Source organism: Zalophus californianus, chromosome 11 (assembly GCF_009762305.2).
Source record: "Zalophus californianus isolate mZalCal1 chromosome 11, mZalCal1.pri.v2, whole genome shotgun sequence".
NCBI lineage: Eukaryota > Metazoa > Chordata > Mammalia > Carnivora > Otariidae > Zalophus > Zalophus californianus.
The window spans coordinates 106639229-106663462 of NC_045605.1; the positions used below are offsets into that span (position 1 = coordinate 106639229).

A 24234-nucleotide genomic window follows, 5' to 3' on the forward strand; every position below is an offset into this window, starting at 1 on the left:
CAGGCCCCGCCCTCGCCCCGCCCCGCCCGGCTCGGAGGCCCGAGGACCCGGAGCAGAGGCGCTCTAGCCTGCGGCGGCGGCGGCGTAAACGATGTGGTTCTTTGCCCGGGACCCGGTCCGGGACTTCCCGTTCGAGCTCAGCCCGGACCCCCCCGAGGGCGGCCCGCCCGGGCCCTGGGTCCTGCACCGCGGCCGCAAGAAGGTGAGCGCGGCCCGGCTCCGCAGGCCGCGGCCGACCTCGGCTTCGCCTAGTCAGCGCCGCCGGCCCCGCCGCGTCGCGCCCCGCCTGACGTGGCTGCGGAGCCTCCCGGGCAACGGGCCGGGGGAGGGGGCCGGGCAGGGCCGACGTGGCGGGCGGAAGGACCGAGGGACGACAGGCGGACGGAACCGGGATCACGTGGGCCCGGCTCAGTGTCCGGGGGCTGACCTGGGGAGAGACCGGCGGTGGCCCTTTCCTCCCCGCACTTACCAGCTCTGCGGACCATCTCGGAGCTGGAGTGGTCGCCTGGGGCCCGGCCCACATCCCTCAGGTCCCTCTGCCCTCCCCCCAGGCCACAGGCAGCCCGGTGTCCATCTTCGTGTATGATGTGAAGCCCGGTGCCGACGAGCAGACCCAGGTGGCCAAAGCTGCCTTCAAGCGCCTCAAAACTCTCCGGCACCCCAACATTCTGGCCTACATCGATGGGCTGGAGGTACCTGCTGCCCGGGCTGCCCCATCTCTGCCCCTCGCTTTCTCCCAGTCTCCCAGTCGTGTCTTCTGTCTTCCTGCCCCTCGGCTCCCACCCCTTCTGCCTCAGCACCCCCAGATTGGATTCTCCCGCCACCAGCTGTCTGTCTCCCTGTGCCTCTCATCGCCCCTTCCTCTCCCGCCATGTCCCCTTCTTCAGACAGACAGATGCCTCCATGTAGTGACAGAGGCAGTGACCCCACTGAAAATGTACCTCAAGGAGCGAGCCGAGGCCGGTGGCCTGAAGGAGCTGGAGCTTTCCTGGGGGCTACACCAGATTGTGGTGAGATGGGGGGCAGTGGTGATGAGCACAGGGTGGGGGACTTGAGTTGCTGGAGTGTGACGGCTCCTTCTGCCCCCAGAAAGCCCTCAGCTTCCTGGTCAATGACTGCAGCCTCATCCACAACAATGTCTGCATGGCCGCTGTGTTCGTGGACCGCGCTGGCGAGTGGAAGCTGGGCGGCCTGGACTACATGTATTCGTCTCAGGGCAATGGCGGGGGGCCCCCCCGGAAGGGGGTCCCTGAACTTGAGCAGTATGACCCCCCGGAGTTGGCTGATGGCAGTGGCAGAGCAGTCAGGGAGAAATGGTGGGTGACTGGGGGCGGCATGCCCCAGCCTGCCCTATTCTGGAAGCTTCTGCGGCCTCGGGACCCCTCAGCTAGCTGGCACTCCCCCTGTCCCCTGCTGCCCAGCTGGGGAGGGAACCAGGGTCCTCCGGGAGGTAGGGCAGGAAAAACACAGGCTTTGAGTGTGTTTTGGTGGTTCTGAATCTGAAAGATATGTGACCTGGGGTGGATGTTCTTGCTTCCCTGAGCCTCACTTTCTTTATCTGTCCAACGGGACTAATGAACCCTGCGTCTCAGGGCTGATGGGAGGATCAGCTGAGGGACATAGCTCAGTGTCTGCCATGCAGTTAGTGTCTGGTGACCAAGGCAGGTTGGAAGCCTATGCTGGTGGGTGGCAAGACCTCCAGCAGCTCTGGTCACTGCCCTGCTTCAGGTCAGCTGACATGTGGCGCTTGGGCTGCCTCATCTGGGAAGTCTTCAATGGGCCCCTACCTCGGGCGGCTGCCCTGCGCAACCCTGGGAAGGTGAGTGTCTGACCCAATCCCAGCTCCTCTCTGCCAGCCAACCAGCCCTGCCCTGACGCTCACCCTTTTCCCATAGATCCCCAAATCGCTGGTGCCCCATTACTGCGAGCTAGTGGGAGCCAACCCCAAGGTGCGTCCCAATCCAGCCCGCTTCCTCCAGAACTGCCGGGCGCCCGGTGGCTTCATGAACAACCGCTTTGTGGAGACCAACCTCTTTTTGGAAGAGATTCAGGTGAGCCCCCCAGCCCACCCTGGGCTTTGGTTCTGTGTTCTTCACCCTGGCCCTCCCTCCCCACTTTGTGGGCTCCCTCATAATTAGACCCTGGGAAACAAGCACGGAGTGTGGAGCCAGGCTCTCTGGGCCTGAACCCTGGCTCCAACTCTTACTGTGTGACTTGTCTGACGCTCGTTACTAATACTAGTACCTACTTCAAAGGAGCTTGGTGAGGAGTGAGTTTGAAGTGCACAGTATAGCATCTGGCACGTAGTAGGTACTTAGTGACTGCTCCTGGCACCTCACTGATTGCACCGTACATGCTGGCCCTGACCCTGATGTCTGCCGTGCTCAGTGTCGCAATGTGTTGTGGGCAGCAGGGTGGGGATGGAGAGTCAGACCTAGGATCCTGCCCTCGAAGGATCGAGCAGGGAGTAAATGGACCAGGTACCCACCCTCGGGGACTCTCGCTGGCAGAGAGGGACAGAAAATACATAAAAGAAAATTTGTACTCCCCAGGGCAGCGATAAGCACCAGGAAGGAAAATAGTGGGTCAAGGGTGCTCAGGGAAGGGCCCTCTCAGAGCTGACATTTGAGCTGAAGAGTGGGAAGGTGGGAGCCATGGGGATGGTAATTGGGGAAGAATGTTCCAGGAAGGGGGAAGAGCAAATGGAAAGATGTGAGGAAGGGATCCTTGGCTCAGTCTCCTTCAACTTCGGCTTCCATATCTGTATGATGGGGATAATAATAGTCTCTGCTGACCCATAGGTTGTTGTAGGGAATGAAGGAGGAAGGCTCAGCCCTGCATACCTGCTCTGACCTGGCTGTTGGCGGGGGGCACACAGAAAGGTGACTGAGAATCTGGAGGAGTGACAGACGCTGGCACAGACTTTGATGGAGCAGGGTCTGTGGACTCTTCAGAGCACGGGGAACCTGAGCTGCATCTCGAGGCAGAAGTGCTGGAAATGCTGAACCCCGTGCCTCCTGGGCAGTGTGGGGGCAGCAGGAGCTTTGTTACATGGAGTTCTCCTCACATGGCTGACTCTGCCAGGCTGCCTTGCTTAAAATGTGTTCCAGAGGAGATGGGCTGTCTCCCAAGGAGAATGTGGGAGGGCAGCGCCTAGGGGCCCCTCTTCCCATCATTGGGCAGACCAGTGGAGAGAGCCCAGCTAGGCAACCTGGGGTGTGGTTGGGTCTTCCTCTGGGCCTCAGCGCCCCATGAGGCCTGCTGTCAGAGCACGAAGCCCGCCTCCCATGCTCGACTGAGCTGCTCAGGCGCCAACCAGGTCCTCCTCATCCCCAGCCAGAGGTCAGCTCTTCTGGGCCAGGCAGCAGCTTGGGGAACGAGGGTACAGTAGTGAGCACAGGAACTTTGGAAGCATACAGGACTAGGTCATAATCCCTGCCCAGTGACTCCTGGCTGGTGACCTTGAGCCTCAGCCTCCTTGCCTGTGCATGAGGGGATGAGCACCTCTCTGCAGCACTGTGGAGGTACCAGAGCACTGAGTCACACTTTCCCCTGACTGCTTTTTAGCTGTGTGACTTTGGACTGATTCCTTGCCCTCTCTGTGCCTCAGCTTCCTTGGTGGAGTAAATGAGGATTATGTTGGCACCTATGTCATAAAGTTGTGGGGGGATTATTTAACCTGCATAAAGGTTTTATTTTTTATTTATTTATTTTTAAAAATACTTTATTTATTTATTTGACAGAGAGAGACACAGCGAGAGAGGGAACACAAGCAGGGGGAGTGGGAGAGGGAGAAGCAGGCTTCCCGTGGAGCAGGGAGCCCGATGCGGGGCTTGATCCCGGGACCCTGGGATCATGCCCTGAGCCGAAGGCAGACGCTTAATGACTGAGCCACCCAGGCGCCCCAGCATAAAGGTTTTAGTATAGAACTCTGGCTGGCCTGCAGTCTGTCCTCAGGAAATGTGAGCTCTGAGGGTGACGGCCTCCGAGGGAGGTTGTGGGGATCATTGAGCTGACAGCCTGGCCTGTCTGGGGTCGGCCGACCTGATCCCTGCCTTGCCCACAGCTTGCCACGAACGCCAACCCAGCCAGGGCCCGGGGGATGGACTAAGCACCCTCTCTCTCTGAGCCTCAGTTTGCTCATCTGTGTGCCGGGGTTAATGGTCCACACACCTTGGGTGATTGTGGGGAGTAGAGGCAAGGCTGACAAAGGACCTGGTGCCCCAAGCGGCTGCTTTCCCAGCCTCAGGTCAGCGCCGTCACGGGAATGACGATCACTGACGGACGCGGCGCCCACCGTGGGTCAGGCACTGAGCCGGCAGCTTTCCTGGGCACAGCAGCTCTGTGAGGTGGTATAGTTATTACCCCGTTTCACGGATGGAGGCCCTTGCCCAAGGCCACATGGCTACTGAAAGGGGGAGTTGGGATTTGAACCCAGCCCCGTTGGGCTCCCGAGCCCATGAGCTTCAGTTCTCTTTCAGGCGGTGGCGTGGGGGTGAGCCCCGCTCCTTGGCCGTAGCTGAGGAATGGCGTGACTAGGCTGGTCTCCTACCTGTATCCTCTCCTCGTTCCCTCAGATCAAAGAGCCGGCCGAGAAGCAAAAGTTCTTCCAAGAGCTGAGCAAGAGCCTAGACTCTTTCCCAGAGGATTTCTGCCGGCACAAGGTGCTGCCCCAGCTGCTGACCGCCTTTGAGTTTGGCAGTGCAGGAGCTGTCATCCTCACCCCCCTCTTCAAGGTGGGTGGGGAATGTGGGACCCAGACACTGGCTGGGTGGGCCTGACTGGCAAGAGAGAAGGCTCTGGGGGAGGGACAGCCTGGTCAGGCAGACCCACACGCACGCACACGTGCACGCACGCACGAGCTTGCTGCTGATACCCCGTTGGTTCAGCTCTCCAGGGCCACCTGATCAGCTGTCAGGGAGGCTGTGGGGACTTCCTGTCTTTGGGGAGAGGAAACCCTGTGCCTCTAAAGTTCTTTTTCCAACGACCCCTTACTTCAGAGCCCATAGACCTTCTTCCGTTTCCCCAAGACAGCAACCTTGGTCCGACTTGTGCACCCCGGTTTCCAAGGCCCAGGAGATCACCTGCTCACCACCCCACTTTTCATCCCCCCTCCTGACCACTTGGCACTCTACTCTTTGGACTTCTAGGGCCTGGATCCTCTCCACCTTCCTAGACCCCAGCCCACCCTTACTTGGGCACCTACCATTCCCCACTCTGTCCACCCTGGGAGAACACTTTTCCCTGAAGGGGGAAGACAGCAAGCAAATCCTGTATGGCTGGGAATCTCCAGAAATTGTAGAATTATAGTTAGAATTCTTTGTGCATGTCTGTCCACGTAATGTATTGGTGCCTGATTATACGGAGGGGTATAGACCTTTCATCAGCATCCTAAGAGGCTGCCTTGACCCAGAAAGGTTAAGGGCAGGGCTGCCTGAGATGGAGTATGGGCAGAGGGGCTGCTGGAGAAGTGCCTGACTCCCTCCACCATCGCCCCATCCCCACCCTGGGAAATCAGCAGGGAGCCCAAGGAAAGTAAATGAGCCCAGTAAAGTCACCCCACTTCTGTGGAGGTAGCTGAGCCCCCTCTTCCTGCTCTTTCCTGAAGGTGGGCAAGTTTCTCAATGCTGAGGAATATCAGCAGAAGATCATCCCTGTTGTGGTCAAGATGTTCTCTTCCACTGACCGGGCCATGCGCATCCGCCTCCTACAGCAGGTAGGGGCTATGGTTAGACCCTGTCCCCCTCTACCCCACCCAGACCCCACCTTGGCTGGTGGGGAGACCCCTGCCTCACCTCCAGCCCCAGGCAGGTGGCCGGAGCCCCTGCCCTGGCACCCCGGAATTTTTCCCCAAACACACACAGGTGAGGGACTGGTAAGGCTAGGCTCTTAGGAAATCGAGACCATCACAGGGCTCATTGGTAGCTTTGGGAAGGCACAGCCTGCCCAAACTGCAGGCCTTCCCCCTGCAACCCAATCTCTTGGCTTGGTCACTTGAGTTATTTAGAGTGGGGATAGTGTCTCTCCTGCCAACACCAGGGCAGTTGGGAGCATCAGACATGATCTATGGGGTTGAGGGCGGGGGCCTCTTATGAGCCAGGAAGTCCTAGAGGCTCCCAGGTATCATTCCCTCTCCAGCTGCCAAACATGCAGGCCCTCCCCATGCCACTTTCTGGGTGGGGATGATAACCCCTTTTACAGAAGAGGCAGTAGAGGCTCTAAGAAGGGGCATGGTGCAGGACCAGAGGCCAGACCCTCCAGCTCCCAGTCCTCAGTTCTTCCCAGCACCCTCCTGGCCTCTCCTCATCACTCCACAATGTCCTAAGACTAGAGAAAGGCCAGATGCGAGGTGGAGGGCTCAGGAGACTCACCTGGCTGGCCAGTGCCTGTGTAGGGGGAATAACCAAGCCACGAAATTGGCCAGTGGCCGTGGTCAGGCAAGGAGGGGCTGACTGTTCTCACACCTACTGGGCCACAGATGGAACAGTTTATCCAGTACCTGGATGAGCCAACAGTCAACACGCAGATCTTTCCTCACGTTGTACACGGCTTCCTGGACACCAACCCTGCCATCCGAGAGCAGACAGTCAAGGTAGGTGTGCCCTGGTTTTCCAAGGCTTGGTGGGGGGTTCACACGAGGACACAGAGGCCTCGGTTTGGGTCTGTGTGTCTGAGCAGGTTAAGGGAGGTGCAGGCACCATCCTGCATGTAGGTCCAGGCTCCCGGTGCAGCTCAGCAGCTGGTGGGGAGCAGGATGGGCATGGTCTGTATCCTCCGCACAGCAGACACTGGCTGAGGGTCTCTCAGTGCCCAGCCCTGTGGCCCGTGCCGGGATGCAGGGTGTCTCATGGAGCTGCTTTTTGAGGTGACGGGGAGTGGGCTTGCCAGACAGGAAACAGAATTAGAAAAGATATGTTAGGGGGTTGCCTGTGTGGCTCAGTAGGTTGACTGTCTGACTCCTGATCTTGGCTCAGGTCATGATCTCAGAGTCCTGAGATTGAGCCCCGCGTGGGGCTCTGCGCTCAGCGTGGAGTCTGCTTCTCCCTCTCCCTCCGCTCCTCCCTCTGCTCCTTCCCCTGCTCACATGCACGCGCGACCGCTCTCTTTATAAAATAAATAAATAAAATCTTAAAAAAAAAAAGAAAAGATAGGTTAGAAAGTCGCAGAGTCACAGAGTCACAGAGTGGGGGTGCCTGGGTGGCTCAGTCATTAAGCGTCTGCCTTCCCCTCATGTCATGTTCTCAGGGTGCTGGGATTGAGCCCCGCATTGGGCTCCCTGCTCAGCGGGAGGCCTGCTTCTCCCTCTCCCACTCCCCCCTGCTTGTGTTCCCTCTGGCTGTCTCTCTCTTTCTGTCAAATAAATAAAATCTTTTCTTAAAAAAAGAAAGCTCTTCCCTTAAAAAAAAAAAAAAAGTCACAGAGCGTGAAGAGAAGGGTTTGCAGTTTTAAAAACAGCAATCAGGGAAGACTTTGCTAAGGAGGTGTCATTTAAGGAAGGGAGGCAAGGGATCGGGCTACGGGGAGATGGGGAGGAAATGTGTTCCCTGCAGAAGGAATATTTGCGGAGATCTTGAGGCCAGCACGTACCTGGAGTGGAGAAGTAGCCGCAAGAAGTTTAACGTGGCTGAAGGGACATGGTGCAGGGATGTGGAGTCTGAGAGGTCATGGGGGCTCAGATCTGAATGGTAGGAGCAGGTAGACAGAAGGGGCCAGGTTCCAAAGGTGGGGCAGAGGGTATGTGCTGATGGGTGGCTGTGGAGCCAAGTATGGCTCTGAGGTTTCTGGCCTGGGCAACTGGAAAGTTAAGTTGCCATTTACCGAGAAGACTGGGAGCAACAGTTTTGCGGGAAGTGGTCGGTCTGCTCTTGGCCACGTCTGTTAGGCAGGTGCTGGTGTCTATTCGGCCACTGGTTATACGTGTGTGTGGTTTAAGGAAGAAGCCTGGGCCGGAGGTGCTCACCTGGGCATCGTCGGCTAATAAGGGCATTCAAAGCCACAAAGGGGGTGAGGTGTACAAGAGAAGGGGCCCAGGGAGCAGCTCTGAGGGTCGGAACGGTAAGATCTCGGCCGCAGGAGACTGAGAAGGAGCAGCCATCGAGGTCAGAGGAGAACCAGGAGAGGGCGGGGTCCTGGAGGGCCAGAGATGGAAGTCTCGAGGAGGAAGGAGAACTTGGGGGTGTCACAGCTGCTGAGGGATCAAATTTGGTTTGGATGGAGAATTGGCCAATGGATTTAGCAACACGGAGGTCCCTGGTGACCTCCACTCGAGCCAGTTGGTAGAGTGTGGTGGGGGGTGTTTCTGTGGAAGTCTGAGTCGGGTGCATGCAAGAGAGAGCAGAAGGAGAAAGGCGGGAGACAGGAGTGGGAACAAACTTCGGAGGTTTTGGGGTCAAGGGGACAGAGAAGTGTCCCCTTCCTCAGCGTTCTGGGTGTGGGCCAGGATCAGGTTGGGAGGTCGGTCTGAGAGAGCCTTGGTGGGTCCCGTCAGAGCCCAGTGTCACTGTTGGCCTCCACACCCTCCCAGGAGGCCACTCCTCCATGTGGCCCTTTGCTGGCTGTGGCCCCCAGTTTCCACCCTCCCCCACCCCGCAGTCCATGCTGCTCCTGGCCCCGAAGCTGAACGAGGCCAACCTCAACGTGGAGCTGATGAAGCACTTCGCGCGGCTGCAGGCCAAGGATGATCAGGGCCCCATTCGCTGCAACACTACGGTCTGCCTGGGCAAGATCGGCTCCTACCTCAGTGCCAGTGTGAGTGCCCGGCCCACTGCTGGGGCCTCTGTCGCTGCCTCCGGACCGCAGCGTCCTCCAGGGCCAACCTCCTTGTGCAGTCATCCTCCGATGGTGGTGGATCTGGGAACCGAACCCAGGCTTGCTTGGCCCTGGGGCCCGAGTGCGTTCCCCTGGCCAGGGTTTGTAAATGCAGATGCCTGCAGTGCCCAGATGGTTAGAAGGGAGGGAGGGAGGGAGGAAGGAGAGGTGTCAGCCGCACGGGTGGGGAGAGAGGCACAGACCCCAGTCTCCGCTGTCCTGAGGCAGCAGGAACCCACTGCTCTGGGGGGAGAAGCCAAGATCGAGTTTTAAGTAAAAAGTCTCCTCATTTGTTAGTGATTAGCTCACATTTTTCCGACTTGGGGGTGGGGGGGCCCGTGGATGGCTGTGCTCTGGGAAGCAGGTCTGGCAGTTCTGGGTCCCAGGACTGACCCTGCACTCAGGAGCCCTCTCCCCCGCCCCTCCCCAGACCAGGCACAGGGTCCTCATCTCCGCCTTCAGCCGGGCCACTAAGGACCCATTTGCACCTTCCCGAGTGGCGGGTGTCCTGGGCTTTGCTGCCACCCACAACCTCTACTCGATGAACGACTGTGCCCACAAGATCCTGCCTGTGCTCTGTGGCCTCACCGTGGATCCTGAGAAATCTGTGCGAGACCAGGTGAAGCACAGCTGGGCCCGGGCTCTGGAGCTGGGGCTCTGGGGGGTAGCTGGGCCCTGGCTGGCCCGGTGGGCTCATGGGAACCTTGGAGGCCCCAGCTCTGCCCCTTACTACCCCACAGGCCTTCAAGGCCATTCGAAGCTTCCTGTCCAAACTGGAGTCTGTGTCAGAGGACCCCACCCAGCTGGCTGAAGTGGGTGAGTGGCTCACACTCATGTTCCCTCTTCCTCCCACATCGTTGACTGTCACCTGTCACGGCCCCCCTCCCACCTCCCTGGAGTACCTGAAAGCTAGAAGAACCACAGGGAGCAGACCTGACACCATTGCTCCTCACCTCCCCCATCTCGCCGACCGGGGAGCAGGGGCCTGGAGAAGGGGGGCCACTACAAGTTGCTCTGTGTTAGTTCCTGCCTTCCTGTCGCCTTCCCCATGAGAGCCTGGGGTGACCGTCCCTGTCGCTGTCTTCTGTCACTGCCCAGAGAAGGATGTCCATGCAGCCTCCAGCCCTGGGATGGGAGGAGGTGCAGCCAGCTGGGCAGGCTGGGCTGTGACAGGGGTCTCCTCGCTCACCTCCAAGCTGATCCGTGCACACCCGGCAGCCGCGCCAGCTGAGCCCAACGTCCCCCAGAGACCCACGGTTGAGGGTGAGTGTCCCAGAGTGGCTGTGTTGGTGACTGAGAGGGCTCGGGGGTGCTGGCACCCAGGAGCTGTCCCTGTCTGGCTTCCCCTGGGGTGGCGGTGGGGACGTGGAGGGGGCGGCAGGGCAGGGTCTAGTCCCCTCCCGGGCTTTTCCTCTCTACACCTTCCCCTCTCCCCCAGCGACCTCTCCCTGTTTGGAGACCTTCCTGGGTCCCAGTGTATGGGGGCTCAGTAAGCCTCTGCTCCTCAGGACTCCCTACCCCGGCCCCCACCCCTGTCCCTGCCACACCCGCAAGCCCAGGCCACTGGGAGACGCAGGAGGAGGGCACAGACACAGCGGAGGACGGCGGTGCTGCCGACAGATGGGACGATGAAGACTGGGGCAGCCTGGAGGTGAGTGGGGCGCAGGGGCTCTCTGTAGGCAACTCCAGCTCAAAGGTCGTAGGCTGCCTTCAAGGAGCTCCGGTAGCCTTGGCTGGGGTCACGTCTGTCCGCATCTGCACAGCACCCCTGGTGAGCAGGTGTCATGGAGTGGCCCTTGCGGGTAAGAGCTGCCTGCTGACACCCGCTAAACTCCGAGGGCTCCTGGGGAGCAGGGCTGGAAATGGAAGTCCAGGTGGGCACTTTTGGGGACAGCCCATTGGTCTTCCTCATTCTCTTCTGCTCCCCATTCTTCCCCCACCAGCTCCAGTGGTCAGCAAGGAGAGGCCATTTCCAGGCCTACCGGGCGGGGCGGGGGCTGAGGATGGAGTGGGGCTACCCTGAAGGGAATGGGGGCAGACCTCTGGGCCCAATATCTCCACCTGCTGACAGCAGTCTCTGGCCTGGGGCTGTGGGGAGGGGTGTGGCCCAGCTAGATCTTATTCCCCAGCCTCAGAGGAGTGATGGCACGTCCACTCCAGAGATGGGAAACAAGGCTTGAGGAGCAAAAGAGATGGAACGCAAAAGAAGAAAGGGTGGAGCCTGTGGCTGGGAAGGGGCGGGCAGGCTTCCTTGCCCTTTGGGTGGGGGCTGGAGTATCTGTGGCCGCCCTCTCCTTCCCACACTGCAGCAGGAGGCCGAATCTGTGTTGGCCCAGCAGGAAGACTGGAGTCCTGGGGGCCAGGCTAGTCGTGCCGGGCAGGTAAGCAGGGTGGGACACGGGTGTTTCTGTGGGGGGTGGGGCCAGCTCCCCACCCTTACTCCATCTGGCACTACCTCCCCACCTTCTGCAGACCAGCAACCTGGCCGCCAAATCCCCTGAGTCAGACTGGAGCAGCTGGGAAGCTGAGGGCTCATGGGAGCAGGGCTGGCAGGAGCCAAGTCCCCCAGAGCCACCCCTTGAGGGCACACGGCTGGCCAGCGAGTATAACTGGGGTGGCCCGGAGCCTGGTGACAAAGGTGATCCCTTTGCTGCCCTGTCTGCACGACGGGAAGCTGGCGCCCAGGTACGTGGCACCCGTCCGGGCGAGGGTACAGCCTGGGGTGGACCTCAGCTGGGAGTCCATCCCGACTCCAGCCATACTTGCCTTTCAGCTGAGACCTGATTCATGGGGTGATGACAACTGGGAGGGTCTGGAGACGGAGAGCCGTAAGTGCTTCCCCTCGGAGGGCTGACCGGCTAGGGCTGTTGACCTTGGGGCAGGTGCGGGCTGGGCAGCCGAGCCCCCTGTGCTTCTGAAGCCCTCAGCCCACCTCCTCCTCCTCTTGCTCCCAGGACAAGGGAAGGCCGAGCTGGCCCGGAAGAAGCGTGAGGAGCGTCGGCGGGAGATGGAGGCCAAACGCGCCGAGAAGAAGGCGGCCAAGGGCCCCATGAAGCTGGGAACCCGCAAGCTGGACTGAACTGCCGGTGTGGGCGCTCGGAGCCGCGGAGAGCGGGCCCCGCGGATGTATTTATTGTACAAACCATGCCAGCCCGGCCAGTTCCGGCCAGGCACGTCTCAACGTGTACATAATCAGAGCCACAATAAATTCTATTTCACACCCCTGTGCTGGGCTCAGTGCAGCCCCTCCCAGGAGGCTTGGGTCTGGCGCTGCCCTGTGGAGTCCACGCCCGCCACAGACATGAACATCAATTTGCTTCGAAAGCCAAGAGTAAAGAGGCACTATCTGATTTATCAGGGTCCAGGAAATGCCCTCTGGGAGGAAGGCCACCAGTGCCCGAGACCCGATCTCCACCTGTGAACTGGGCAGCGCTGCTACGGCCGCCCTCGAAACTCGAAACTCTCTGAGGGCCCTGGAGAGTCCCCGGGTCCGAGCCCTGAGTCAGGGCAGGTGATGGGGGCTGAACTCGCCCGGAGGGTCAGGCGTAAACCCCTCGCTGATGGCCAAGGTCCGGGCCCCCGCATCAGCGGCGGCGCTGGGGCACGCAGGCCCCGTGCGGGCGGCTGCGCGCGAAGCCAGCTTTGCAGACGCAGCGGAAGGAGCCGCTCGTGTTCACGCAGCGCTCGCTCTTGCACAGCAGTCCGCGCTGGTTCAGCTCTCGGCACTCGTCGATGTCTGGAGGTGGGGGCGACAGGTGCCGGCTTCGCTAGAGCGCCAGAGCACGCAGCCCCCTTAGCGTGTGCACCCCCCCCCGCCCCCGCGGCCCGTGCGGTCCCGCCCCCCCCCCGCCCCCGCCCCGGCTCACCCACGCAGCGCGCACGAGAGGCGTCGAGCTGGAAGCCGCCCGGGCACTCGCACACGGCGCCGCCCGGCCTGGGCACGCAGCGACCACTCACGCAGCGGCACTCGTCCGAATCCTCCTCTGAGCTGTCCTCCTCTGCGCGGGCGGGGAGAACGCAGACGTCAGCCTCCACCTCCACCACCTGCGGCCAGCCAGCGGATGGCCAGGGACCCGCACCGCTGTGTCCTCCCGCTACGCTCACCTCGAGGGGGCTTCCCCAGCAGCAGGGGGCTCGCGTCCCAGAACGAATTGCTTTCACTCTGCGACGTCGGGCACTGGGATCCTGGGAGGGACAGGGGCGGTGAGTGACGTGGATGCACCCAGGCTCCCGCCCCAACCGCCCGTGGGTCCCTGGCGGGCTTGGCTCACCGGCGCTGCGCGGCGGGCAGGGGCGGCACTGGGCTCCCCAACCGCGGCCCTGGCGACAGCAGCAGTCGTCGAAGGTGAGGGTTGGCCCTGTCAGGGGGCCCGCGCACATGCCATCTTCTCCACGCTGGGCCCAGCACACGTCCCGCCGCTCCGGGGCACGCTCTGAGGAGGGAGACCAGGCATCAGCGAGGGGCCCGAAGGTGGGGGAGGACAGTCGGCCCCCGGTTCCCACCCACCCCCGCGGGGGAGAGGGGCCGCGACCCCGGGGCTTCCACACAGCGGACCGGGCCCTGGAATCGGCCCAGGACAACTCTCGCCCTCACCGGCTGGGCTCTCTGGGAGCTGGCAATCGCGGCCGGAGGGCCCGGGCACCCAGGGCGGGCGGCACTCGCAGCGGTAGGAGCCCGGCAGGTTGACGCAGCGACCAGGGCGGCAGGCTGCCGGGTCCTGGCACTCGTCTACGTCTACGGGTAGCGAGGGCATGTGTGGGGGTGGCGGTCACAGCTCGGCCCGGTCCCCGCTCCCCGCTCCCCTCCTGTCTCCCCAGCCAGCAGGCCCGGGCCTCACCCATCTCCTCCGGGCTCAGACACTGGCGCTGCGCCGGGCTGTACTCTGCCGGGGGCGTGCAGGCACAGCGGTAGCCGCCGCGCGTGTTCTCACACACTCCGTTCCGGCAGTTGGACTCGTCCAGGCACTCGTCCACGTCTGCGGGGAGGAAAGGCGCGAGTGGAGGGAACCGGCCCGAAGGCGGGTGGTTGTGCGTGTCTCCCGGCCGCTGTCCCACGGCCACTGGGACCGTCTGCGCTCACCCACGCACTCCAGTAGGTTCCCGTCGTAGTAGAAGCCTTGCTTGCAATAGCACTCGTAGCCCGGCTGCGTATTCACGCACTTGCCCTCCTTGCAGATCTCCGCCCCGAACAAGATGCACTCGTCGATGTCTGCGGAGTGACAAGCCGTGGGCGCCCCGTGGCCTTTACCTGCGGGGCGGCTCAGGCCCGCAGCCAGGGAAGTGTGGGCGGGGCTTACCGCGGGAGCGGAGCAAACTCAGTGGGAGAAGGCTTTTCCGGGCGCTGACGTAAGCGTGATAGGGGCGGGGCAGACGCTGAAGGTGTGGGCGGGGCTTACCCCAGTGCTCGCTACCGACCTAACGAGCACGGGCGGGATCGGGGCGGTCCAAACCTCGGTGGGCGGAGCGGGGCGTGCCCGGTGGGCGGAGCCGTGTTGGGGCTTACCACGGTGGGCTGGGATGCCGTAGTTGACAATGTTGTTGTCTTGGGTGTAGCCCTTTCCGTCTGGGCAGAGACTGTGGAACTCAGCTGCGGGGAGAGAGCGGCCGTGGGGAAGAAAGGAGGCAGGACTGAGCGCGTGCGCACTAGCCGTTGGGCTCAGGTCGGGAGCTCTCCGCTTCATCTCCCACCGACCCCGGGAGGGGCCCTTTCCCCAGTACATTTCCAAAATGAAGAAACTGAGGGGCGCCTGCGTGGCTCAGTCCTTAAGCGTCTGCCTTCGGCTCAGGTCATGATCCCGGGGTCCTGGGATCGAGCCCCGCATCGGGCTCCCTGCTCGGCGGGAAGCCTGCTTCTCCCTCTCCCACTCCCCCTGCTTGTGTTCCCTCTCTCGCTATATCTCTCTCTGTCAAATAAATAAACAAAATCTTTTAAAAAATATAATTAAAAAGCAAAATGAAGAAACTAAGACTCCTGACCTGAGCTGTAGACTGGGCAGGGATAGATCTCGCAGTGGTCTCCCCAGCCAGCCCCCAGCGAGCAGCAGCACTCCTGCTGGGTGACATTGGTGGCCAGTACACTGTCGCAGAACACCGTGTCATCGAAGTTAAGGTAGCACTCCTTCTTGTGGTGGGGCTGCTCCACCTCTGAGGGGAGTGGAGGGCAGCTCAGGGTCCTGCAGACAGTCTTGCGAATCCACGCTCCCCACCAACCTGGCTCCCCTCAGCCTGCCGGTCAGAGCCAAGCTCCACCCTCAATGTGGCCTTCAGGGCCCTCCTGCAAGGTCCAGCCCCGCCGGACTCTCAGGCAAAAGGGATCTCTCCCTGTTCTCCAGATTCCAGAGGGTGGGACCAGGGTCCGTCTCTGAACCCCAGCTGCAGCTCAGGGAAGTTGTCCCATCTGAGGAGGAGCTAGAGGGCACTCACCCTCACAGCCGTGCTGGTCCTGGGTGGGCGTGAAGCCCTCATCGCAGACGCAAGCGTAGGAGCCCTGCAGGTTCTCACAGGCCCCATGGGGAAGGCACAGGCCGGGGTCCTGGCTGCATTCGTCTATGTCTGGCCAGCGAGGGAAGCAGGAAGAGTTGCTCCAAGGAAATCAGCCCCTCCTTCCCTGGGGGTGTGCCTCCAGGGACTCACACCAGTTCAGAACCCAAACTTCCATTTTGATCTCAAAGTACACACAACAGAAAGTCCACTCGGGTGTGTCCGTGCACGTGGGTAGAGGTGTGCACATTCACTGTCTGCTTCCTAAGACCTGCCACAGCTGTCACTGGTGACACAGGGAGTCCCAACTCTCAGCCCCGCAACTGAGGACTTTCAGTTTGGCCTCCTGATCTCTTTCAGTTTCATCCTTTACTCTAAACACCGGCACCCCCAACTCTATGTTCAGGGCATTCTCCCCTAAAAACACAACTAAGTCCTCCCAGATCTCTGTGTTTGCACACCCTGTTCTTTGGGCCTGGAATACCACACGTGCTTCTCTCTGCGCAGGGACCTTATTTATGCATTAGGGGACCATCTTTATGCATGCTCCAAGTTCCAATTCAGTTGTCACCTCTCCATTGCCAATAAGTCACTCATCCAGACCTCTTTTGGCACCCTGAACGGTTAAGAATCAATTCACATGTCAGCCTCCCCTAGTGGGGGCCCTGGGTCATTGCTCCGTACCTGGCACATAGTACAGAAGCTGGTAAATAGTAGGTTCTCAGTAAACTCCCGCTGGCTACCGCACATAAAGGGTGAGCCGGCACATACTTTCATTATTACTGTTGCTATTCTAGGTGAAGGAGTTGAAGGGGGAGTGAATGTGTGGATGGACGGATGGATGCAAAGACAGATCAACAGTGTGTCTAGATTACTGCCATTCCCTGCCAGCCCTCCTCAGGAACTCTCAGCCAATCCCCCCATACCTTGGCACTTCCTGCCGCCTACCAGCCGATGCCCCTGGGGACAGAGACATCGGTAGGAGCCATTGGTGTTGATGCAGTCACCCCCAATGCAGGCTGCGGGGAAGTCGCACTCATCGATGTCTGCAGGGGAGCAAGGAGGTGGGGAATCTCAGGGGCTGACCTGGCTTCCCCCAGAGCCCTGGGTCAGGCCCATTACCCCATGGTAATGGGGTAATCTGGATGGGGATTGGACAGGGGAGTGCCTGGCTTGGAGCCTGGGCAGTGGAAGTCCTGGGGTAGGGAGGAAGAGGCTAACTCCCAGCTCTCTGCCCCGCTTACCCTCGCATCGGCTCCGGTCTCTTGACAGATGGTAGCCAGAGAGGCACTGACACTGGAAGGAGCCTGGTGTGTTGGTGCAGATGCCATTGTCACACACATCCCCAGCCTCACACTCATCCACATCTGAGGGGCACAAGGGGCGTCAGAGGGCCAGCGTGGGATGGTCTCAGTCCTCTGCTACCCTTTTCCCACTCGCGCCTATGGCTTGGAGCACCAGAGCTGAGGCCAGTGGAGCTTAAGGGAAGCACGGGCCCCTCACCCTTCTCTGTGGGGCACACCATGCCCTGGGGAGCAGGCCAGGTGCTGCCAGGGACCCCGGGCCACGTCTGATTCCAAAGAGCTCAAGCCCCCCCAACCTTCATCCCTCCTCACCAAACAAGGGCACCCTCCCCACCCCCTCTTCAAATACCGCCCTGGTCTCCCTTGCCCCAGCTGCTCTCATCCTTCCCCCACCTTCCGTGGCTCCCTTTCTTCCCACGTAAATAAGCCCCTCTCTGTCTTTGTCCTGCTCGCAGAATAATGTCTTCTGCTTGTGCAGTACAGGAACTTGGCCTTCCCCTGAGAGCGTGCTTCTCTGCAGTTCTTTCTGGCAGAAGCTGGTTCTTGGCCACACGTCAGAGCCCTTCCAGGCCACGCTCTGTCTCTGAGGTGCACCAGCCCACATGCCAGCCTCCACCTTCTCTCCTGCTGTCAGCACTCACCTCCCTAGTCTCCCTTCCTCTGTCTTGCTCCCTGCCCTAGGACTTTTCAGCATCCATATGGTCAGCCAAGCCCAGCCTCTGACCTTACACCCTTGATCCGTCTCTGTGACCTTCACTTCAGTGGCAGCCACTCACTGTCAGGACGAGGGGCTGGGATCTGCCCCACTTTGGGCATCTCAGAGGCTGCTTCCTTCCCAGCTGCCTCTGCTGTTCTCAAGTCCCCTATCCCACCTTCTTTCCCAGGGACTCCCGAATACCTCTCCCTCCTCCGCACTGGTCTAGGAGGCCAGGCCTGCCTCTGGGCCTCCAGATCCTGGGTGCTGAATTGGGATGCTGGCACCCGCCAGGCTGAGCACCCTGGGCCACAGCCACTCCCTCTGGCCTCGGGCCCCACCCGATCCTCAGTGTGGCTGGCGCCACCCTGCCCCTCCTCCCCAGGCTGGACTTCTGGAAAGCCCCTAGGCAGCTCCCATGCCCTTGGGCAGTCCCAACCCTCTACTGGTCATTGCAAGTCCCCTACTGGACTCAGGCCCTTCACTGCTCATTGAGAAAATTAAGGGTAATCTTTAAGCTCCTGAAAATCATTACATCCGTTAGGGCAAGAGATGTCCCTTCTGTCCGTGGCTCCTTCCCCAGCTGCCCCTGTCATTCCCTCACCCACTTTCCTGGCACCTCCTCAGCCTACAACCCTAAACCCCATTCTGGTAGCCCCATGTCTCACTCTTCCTCACTTGCTGCCTGCATCTCCTGGCCCGTCATGCCACAGAAGCCACCCTACCAAGGTCACCAGGGACTTTCTCATCTCACCACTCAGTTCTTACTTTTCAAGAACCTCTTGGTTACATTTGGCTCATCCTCTTCTGCCCTGAAAACCTCTCCCCGGTTTCTCAGCTGGGACTCCCTGGGCCTCCTTCCATCCCTCCTCCCCCATCTCCCACTCCTATTCCCCTACGTTCTGCTGATGTGGCACTGCCCACAAGGCTCTGCTGAGGCTCCCCTCACTGGACCCACCCTCCTTGACTGAGCAGGCGCACCCCAAGGCTCCACAGCCCCCGGCAGTCTACAGTTCCGGGGGGGTGGTGTCTGGCCCAAGGCTTCCAATCTGTATAGCCCACCCTCTGCTGGCATCTTCAGCCCAGAGGCCCAGGCCCATAGGGACACCCACTCCACTTGTCCAGCATGAAACTTGGTGTCTTCCTTCTCCAGTCTGCACCACCCCTGGAGACCCTATCCCAGTGAGCAGCACCACCCACAGAGTCACCCAAGCCAGAAACCTGGAGGGTCCCTCGCTGCCCCCTCTCTCACCTGGACGTCCAGTTAATAAGCCCAGGTAATGCGCTTTAACATTTCTCTAATATCACATCATCCCATGACCGTCCTGAGGCCACTACTCCCATCATGGCCACCATCTGTGCCCTGAGTCCCTAGCAGACCTCCGGCTACTGTCCACACTCAGCAGCGGGAAACTTTCCAAAGCAAATGGTGAATCTTGTCACCTTTCCCCTTAAAATGCTTCAGGTGCCTCAGAACACTGTCAGGATGAAGCTCTACCTCCTGGGCAGGGCTCAGGGGGCCTCTCAGGGGGTGGAGCCCTGCCCCTCACCAGCCAGCCTCAGCCCCCATCCTCTGCTTACATCTTACAGTTTCCAGCACAGCCTGAGCTGTTTTTCACCTCCGAGTCCGCTGATGCTTTCTTTGCTTGGCTAATTCCTAGTGGTCCTTTAAGTCAATTCAGGCCTCCCTTCCTCCCAGCCCTGCACCCACATTCCAGCCAGGCCCACAGCCCTGCGCTCTCCAGTCTGTGTGTAAAGTTGCTCAGTTTCTCTGAATCCCAGCCCCAGCCCGCCTCTTGGTGCATAAGCAGAACAGTGGGACTACTAGCGCCCCTCCCCATTCTTCTATGTCTTTTTTTCCCCTTTAAATTTAGGTAACGTGCTTTGCAAAAGCAGCTTCAAGCCTTGCCTCCCTAAGACCCTTCCTACATAGAAATCCTGGTGGCCCTTTCAACGGCCAGGTTCGCTGAGAAGATGAGTGAATGGGTCAGAGACCTGGAGGGTGAAGTAGCTATCTCCTGCCCACCGTGGGACAGACGGGGTGACTCGGTCCCCAGCTCCCACGCGTGAGTGGGTGCGGCAGCGTTGTGGGGAGGGCTGGGGCTCACCCTGGCAGCTGCGGCCATCCGGCGCAGGCGCGTAGCCCTGGGCGCACGTGCAGCGGAAGGAGCCTGGGAGGTTCTCGCACCAGCCAGGCGAGCAGGGGCTGCCCTCGGCACACTCGTTCACGTCTGCGGCGGCGAAGACTCGCCTCGGTAGCCGCCCCACTGGACCGGGCACTGTGCCGAGGTGGGGGTCTTCTCCGCCCAGGATGGGGGAGGCCCCACCTGCCAGGCGCCTCTCACCGCCATCAGCCCCGCCCCGGCCCTAACCGGACCCCGACACTGCCGGGTCGCGGGGAGAACTCCCGCACGGGCCCGCACGGGCCCCGCCCATTTGCCGTCGAACCTGGCCCCCCCCCCCCCCAATCCGGGACTCAGGGCCCGCTCTCACCGCGGCAGGCCCCGCCCCCATGGCTGCGGTAGCCGGGCTGACAGGCAATGCACTTGAAGCTCCCGGGTTTGTTCTCGCATTTGCCATCCGGGCAGGAGCTAGGGTCTCGGCACTCGTCGATGTCTGCGCGGGTGGGGGGAGAGGGAGGGAGATCCATTTGGGGACAAGGTGGCGGGCCAGGCGCTCAGTGTCCTCAGCAGGGCCTCCTTCCCTTACAGATCAACAAGGCGACCCTGGCCCTCTGGGCTCCCGCAGCCCAACCTCTGAGAGGCCCAGAGTCCGGGACCCCTGCCCTCAGCCCAGGTCGAGAACGGCTGAGGACCCCCTGTCGGCCTGGATGGGGTCTCCCCCACCTTCGCACACGGGCGGTCGTGAGGCTTTGAGCCGGTAGCCGGGGTAGCAGTTGCACTTGTAGTGGCCCGGGAAGTTGAGGCAAAAGCCGCCGTCGCCGCACAGGTGGGGCTTGGCGCACTCGTTCAGGTCTGAGCGGGAGGAAGGGAGCGCGAGGGGGGCGCCGGGGGTGGCGGAGGCGGTTACGCGGCGATCTGGAGGGGAGACCCTCATCCGCCCAGCCCCCCGCGCCTCGCCGGCCGCGCTCACCCACGCACGAGCGCCCCCCGGCGCCGACGTGCAGGCGGTAGCCGCGGTGGCAGTGGCAGTTGTACGAGCCGCCCGTGTTCATGCAGACGCCCCTCCCGGCGCCGCATGGCTCCGCCTCGCACTCGTTCACGTCTGAGAAGGGCGCGCGGGTGGGGAGACGTCAAGGGGCATTGGGACCCAAGACCCCCCCCACCCCCGGGCCACCCCCCCCCCCCGGCCGCCCGCGCTCACCCACGCAGTAGCGGTGCTGCGGGTGCGACCGGTAGCCCGGATTGCAATGGCAGGAGTAGTCCGAGGGGCCCGGGACGCACTCTCCGTGGCCACAGATGTTCTGGTTCAGACGACACTCGTCTGTCTCTGGGGGGTGGGGAGGTGGTTGAGCAGGGGCCTCAGCAGGGAGCACTCACTTTCTGCCACGTTCCCCGGACGGACCTCGATGCCCCATTCTTAATGACCCAGATACCTGAGCCTGGTCACACCATGCGGTCCCTGTACACTCCTACCCCAATCCTAGGATGTCCTACACCTCTATCGCAGATAACCCCAACGTCGCGACCCCAGATAGCGACCCCAGGTCCCATCCCTATGCTCAACTCAATCCCTGATAATTCTATTCCTACTCACTATGCTCTGTCTCCAGTCACCCCAAACTCCATCACCTCCCCTCAGGGCCCCCCGGTCATCCCAATACCCCGTACCCAATGGGCTCTGAGACAACCCCCTCCAATCCCCTCAGTATTTAAAACCCTGCAGCCTTAGTCACTCCCCTCCCCTATCCTCTAGCCCGGTGACCCCAACACCCTCACCTCAGGGACCCGGGTCCCCCATTCCAGAATGGCCAATTTCCTCCCCCTCCCAAGGCAGGCAGGAGCTCATTTATTTCCTGGGCATCTGCTTGCCCCCTGGTCATGTATAAGTGGTCGGATCCAGAAACCCCCTTTACTCTGTCACCAGTCCTGAACTCCCACCTCCCACCGCTCCCTCCTTCAGGCCCCCCCCCTTCCCCCTCCTGCAGCCCAGGACTTGATCCTGAGCTCTGCCCCACCCTAAACACACAGGGCAGGCTGCTCTTTTCGCCTAGAGTATCTCTCCCTAGACCTCCTTAACAACCCCTCCTCTGAGAAGCCTCCCCAGGTGCCTCTTCCCCCACATTCCCACAGCCCCCAGGGCTGACAGCCTTGTTCTCGCCTGGACAGGCCTCCAGGATAGCCACCTTCCCCCTGGGCCCTCACCCCCAGAGCACATCGAGCCTCCTAGATTTCAATCAGGCTGGTGGCTCCCTTGTAGCTTTGGAGTCCACACAGACACGGACTAGAATCTGGCTCCGATGTGTGACGGCGGTGGGGGGGCAAGCTACTGAACGATGAAGCTAAGTGTACCCACTTTCACAGTATGAAAAGGTTAAGTGATATTTAGTACGTAAAACCCTTCAGTCAGTGCCTGGCACAAGGCAATTACTCAGCCATAGCTAGCAATTATCATGATGCCCCAAACCCTACAGACACTTCCCACAGCCTTTGGGATCAAACCCAAGCCTCTTAACAAGGCTCTGTGCGTCCGGCCCTCCCTGGGTTCAAAAACACTGGTCTCTGTGTGGTTCTCCCTCCTCCACCAGTGTTTCATGTGCCCTTTGCCTGAGCTTCACTTGGAATGTCCGTTTTCCCAACCTGCACTCCCCTGCTTCCCGCACTTCTTGTTCATTTCTAACACGCTCTAAAGCCCGGCCCAGAAAGCCTTCTCTCATTGCCCCCCTATGTATTATCACAACCCCCCAGACTTCTTTCCTTCTCTGATTTATTTTTGCATGGCATTTATGAGACACACTAGGTTTTTAGTCACTGATCTGTCTGTTGTCTGTTTACTCTGCAAGAACAGAGAAGTTCTGGCTTTTGTTTACCACTTATCCCCAGCACCTAAACAGTGCCTGGCACATAGTAGGTGCTTAATAAATATTTGTTGAATGAATGAATGAATGAATGAATGAATGATTAAGTGCCTTCAGACTGGGTGGGGCACCACAATACCTGGATCACTTGAGGGCAGAATGGGGTCTCTGCTGCACATGATGGCTTCCCCAGAGCCCAGCCCAGGACCTGGCACCCAGTAAGCCCCGGGTAAGTGCTAGCGCTCAGGAATGATTGGAGGGGGTGGATAAGGGAGGAGTAAAATTAAGCCAGGGACGTGGCTTCTCTGGGTCGTGGCCTAGGCAGGCAGGTCTTACCTGTGACCTGAGTAGGAGCGATCTCCACGGCACTGCGGGATGGGGGCAGGTCCGGCAGGAACCAGCGCACAGTGGGTGGTGAGGGCCGGGAGATCAACTCTGTAGGCAGATAGCCGTCAGGGGGTGTGGGGGATGGGAGAGCCACCCCTCTCCAGGCAGGCCCAACTTCACTATCCCCTGATGGTGTGGGCTGTCCACCACCCGCAGTGACAGCCCTTGAGGACTGCTCCCTGCAGTGCCCAGCTCACCCGGGTAGGGCCTGGCGGGAGACGTGGTGGCGATCGGGTGGCTCTGCTGAGCTGACTGCTCCTCGATCACTGGCTGTGAGTGACAGCAGCATGAGCCCACTGTCGCCTTTGCTTCCCTGCTCCTCCCACCTGGGCTCTCATACTCACTGAGTCCGTGCTCACCCCTAAAAGGGAGGAAGATGGGGCATTAGTGCAGGGCTGGGAGAAGGGAGTTAAGACTGGCATGGGCAGTTGGTATTTGTGGTCAGGGTCTCTGAGAGTTCAAAAATCATGTCTCTGGGTCAAGGGTCAAGAGTTAGATCCAGGGGTCAGGGGAACGGGTATAGGGCACAATGGTTGGTCAAGGTCCTTGGGTTATAGAGCAAGGCTTAGGAGGTTATAGCTAGGGTCAAAATCCTTGGATCAGGAGTCAGAAGGTCAGATCTAAGGACAGCATTTGGGCTGGATCAATGCCCTGGTCTGGAAATCAAAGGGGTTCCAGGGTCAGAGGAATAGATCTGGAGGGCAATGGACGGTCAGATCCTGTTGATCAGGGGACAAATCCTGGGGTTACAACCTTGGTTAGGGATGAGAGGGCCAGCTCTGGGGGTCCGTGGTTAGGTCAAGGATTAGGAGTTAGGGTTTAGACTCTGAGGTCCTATCTGTGGATCAGGAGTCAAGGGGCCAGGTCTAGGCGTTCCGCATTTGTCAGGGAATGGAAAGGGTCAGGCCAGACCTCGCTCTTCCTCGGTGTCCTCAGGTGGCGGCACCCGGCTGGGGCTCTCCGGGGGCTGTTGGGGCTTGGGTGGGCCATCCGGGTGCAGGAAAAGGGAAAAGTCACTTTCGCCCTGAATGGTGAGCGTCTGGTGGGAAGTGAGGATGTGGTACCCCTTCCCGGCTGGACAGATCTCCTTGAAGGCAGCTGCGGCCAGAGCAAGGGGCAGAGAAGTGAGTGTTTCCGGGACGGGCACATAAACGGCCCCTTAGCCCCACACACCCCAGGCTCACCGGTGCCATCAGCGGGACAGCGCTGGCACCTGGCACCCCAGGCCTTGCCCACGCTGCAGCAGCAGAGCTGGCGGCTGAGGCGCGTGGTCAGTGGGTGCTGGCACTGGTGCTCAGGGCTCACCAGGCGGAAACACAGGCTCTTCTCCTCTGGCTTGTCTGCTGCGGGGGGCCAGGGGCAGGCATGGACATCTGGGCTTGAACACTGCCCATGTCCTCCCTCTTCCCAGCTGCTCCAGGCCTCGCCTCTCTGGCTCAGACAACTCTTGATCCTCATGTGGCCTCTGACCTCACACGACCCTGAGTTCATGTGATCCCTGAACCTGCGTTTCTCTGGCCTCATGTGACCCCTGAAATCTCTTGTGACCACTGGCCCCGCTGACCCCTGATTCTGGATGTTCT

At 60.5% G+C, this 24234-nt stretch overlaps 2 protein-coding genes and 1 long non-coding RNA gene across 6 annotated transcripts in view; 2 read left to right on the plus strand and 1 right to left on the minus strand.

The window, feature by feature from the left end:
- SCYL1 (SCY1 like pseudokinase 1) lies at positions 1-12028 on the plus strand. 2 transcript variants are annotated; one of them, XM_027579722.1, is made up of 18 exons: positions 1-202; positions 552-692; positions 888-1010; positions 1090-1316; positions 1729-1819; positions 1896-2051; positions 4578-4736; positions 5609-5716; positions 6479-6592; positions 8593-8748; positions 9239-9427; positions 9549-9624; positions 9907-10071; positions 10317-10459; positions 11118-11189; positions 11281-11493; positions 11582-11636; positions 11763-12028. In XM_027579722.1, the coding sequence occupies exons 1-18, from the start codon at positions 92-94 to the stop codon at positions 11885-11887; spliced, it is 2424 nt and encodes an 807-aa protein (XP_027435523.1). In that variant the 5' UTR covers positions 1-91; the 3' UTR covers positions 11888-12028. The 2 variants fall into 2 exon arrangements, with proteins under 2 accessions (XP_027435523.1, XP_027435524.1); XM_027579723.1 differs by having other exon boundaries at positions 11121-11189.
- The window catches only part of LTBP3 (latent transforming growth factor beta binding protein 3), an 18024-nt gene continuing 5685 nt past the window's right edge, over positions 11896-24234 (minus strand). The window contains exons 7-28 of one of the 3 annotated variants that reach the window (XM_027579719.2): positions 23836-23994; positions 23564-23749; positions 22996-23012; positions 22849-22921; positions 22601-22699; positions 20611-20736; positions 20380-20511; positions 20133-20261; positions 19780-19902; positions 19395-19517; positions 16533-16655; positions 16215-16334; positions 15232-15360; positions 14785-14952; positions 14312-14395; positions 13889-14017; positions 13647-13784; positions 13403-13543; positions 13080-13241; positions 12913-12993; positions 12675-12806; positions 11896-12544 (exon numbers count right to left, since the gene is read on the minus strand). In XM_027579719.2, the coding sequence (XP_027435520.1) occupies positions 12393-12544; positions 12675-12806; positions 12913-12993; positions 13080-13241; positions 13403-13543; positions 13647-13784; positions 13889-14017; positions 14312-14395; positions 14785-14952; positions 15232-15360; positions 16215-16334; positions 16533-16655; positions 19395-19517; positions 19780-19902; positions 20133-20261; positions 20380-20511; positions 20611-20736; positions 22601-22699; positions 22849-22921; positions 22996-23012; positions 23564-23749; positions 23836-23994 (2726 nt within the window). In that variant the 3' untranslated portion in view covers positions 11896-12392. The remainder of the gene's footprint in view (positions 12545-12674; positions 12807-12912; positions 12994-13079; positions 13242-13402; positions 13544-13646; positions 13785-13888; positions 14018-14311; positions 14396-14784; positions 14953-15231; positions 15361-16214; positions 16335-16532; positions 16656-19394; positions 19518-19779; positions 19903-20132; positions 20262-20379; positions 20512-20610; positions 20737-22600; positions 22700-22848; positions 22922-22995; positions 23013-23563; positions 23750-23835; positions 23995-24234) is intronic. The other 2 variants (XM_027579720.2, XM_027579721.2) reach the window with 2 other exon arrangements.
- LOC113914479 lies at positions 13760-14647 on the plus strand. The gene is made up of 3 exons (XR_003517461.2): positions 13760-13900; positions 13984-14154; positions 14362-14647. It is a non-coding gene; the product is annotated as an uncharacterized LOC113914479 (long non-coding RNA).

What these genes read in the sequence shown, in the direction of transcription:
- SCYL1 (XM_027579722.1), top strand. Translation starts at nt 92, where the DNA reads ATGTGGTTCTTTGCCCGGGACCCGGTCCGGGACTTCCCGTTCGAGCTC. An exon ending in TCTTTTTGGAAGAGATTCAG is followed by an intron (nt 2,052 to 4,577) that starts GTGAGCCCCCCA and finishes TCGTTCCCTCAG; the next exon opens with ATCAAAGAGCCGGCCGAGAA. An exon ending in TCCGAGAGCAGACAGTCAAG is followed by an intron (nt 6,593 to 8,592) that starts GTAGGTGTGCCC and finishes CCCACCCCGCAG; the next exon opens with TCCATGCTGCTCCTGGCCCC.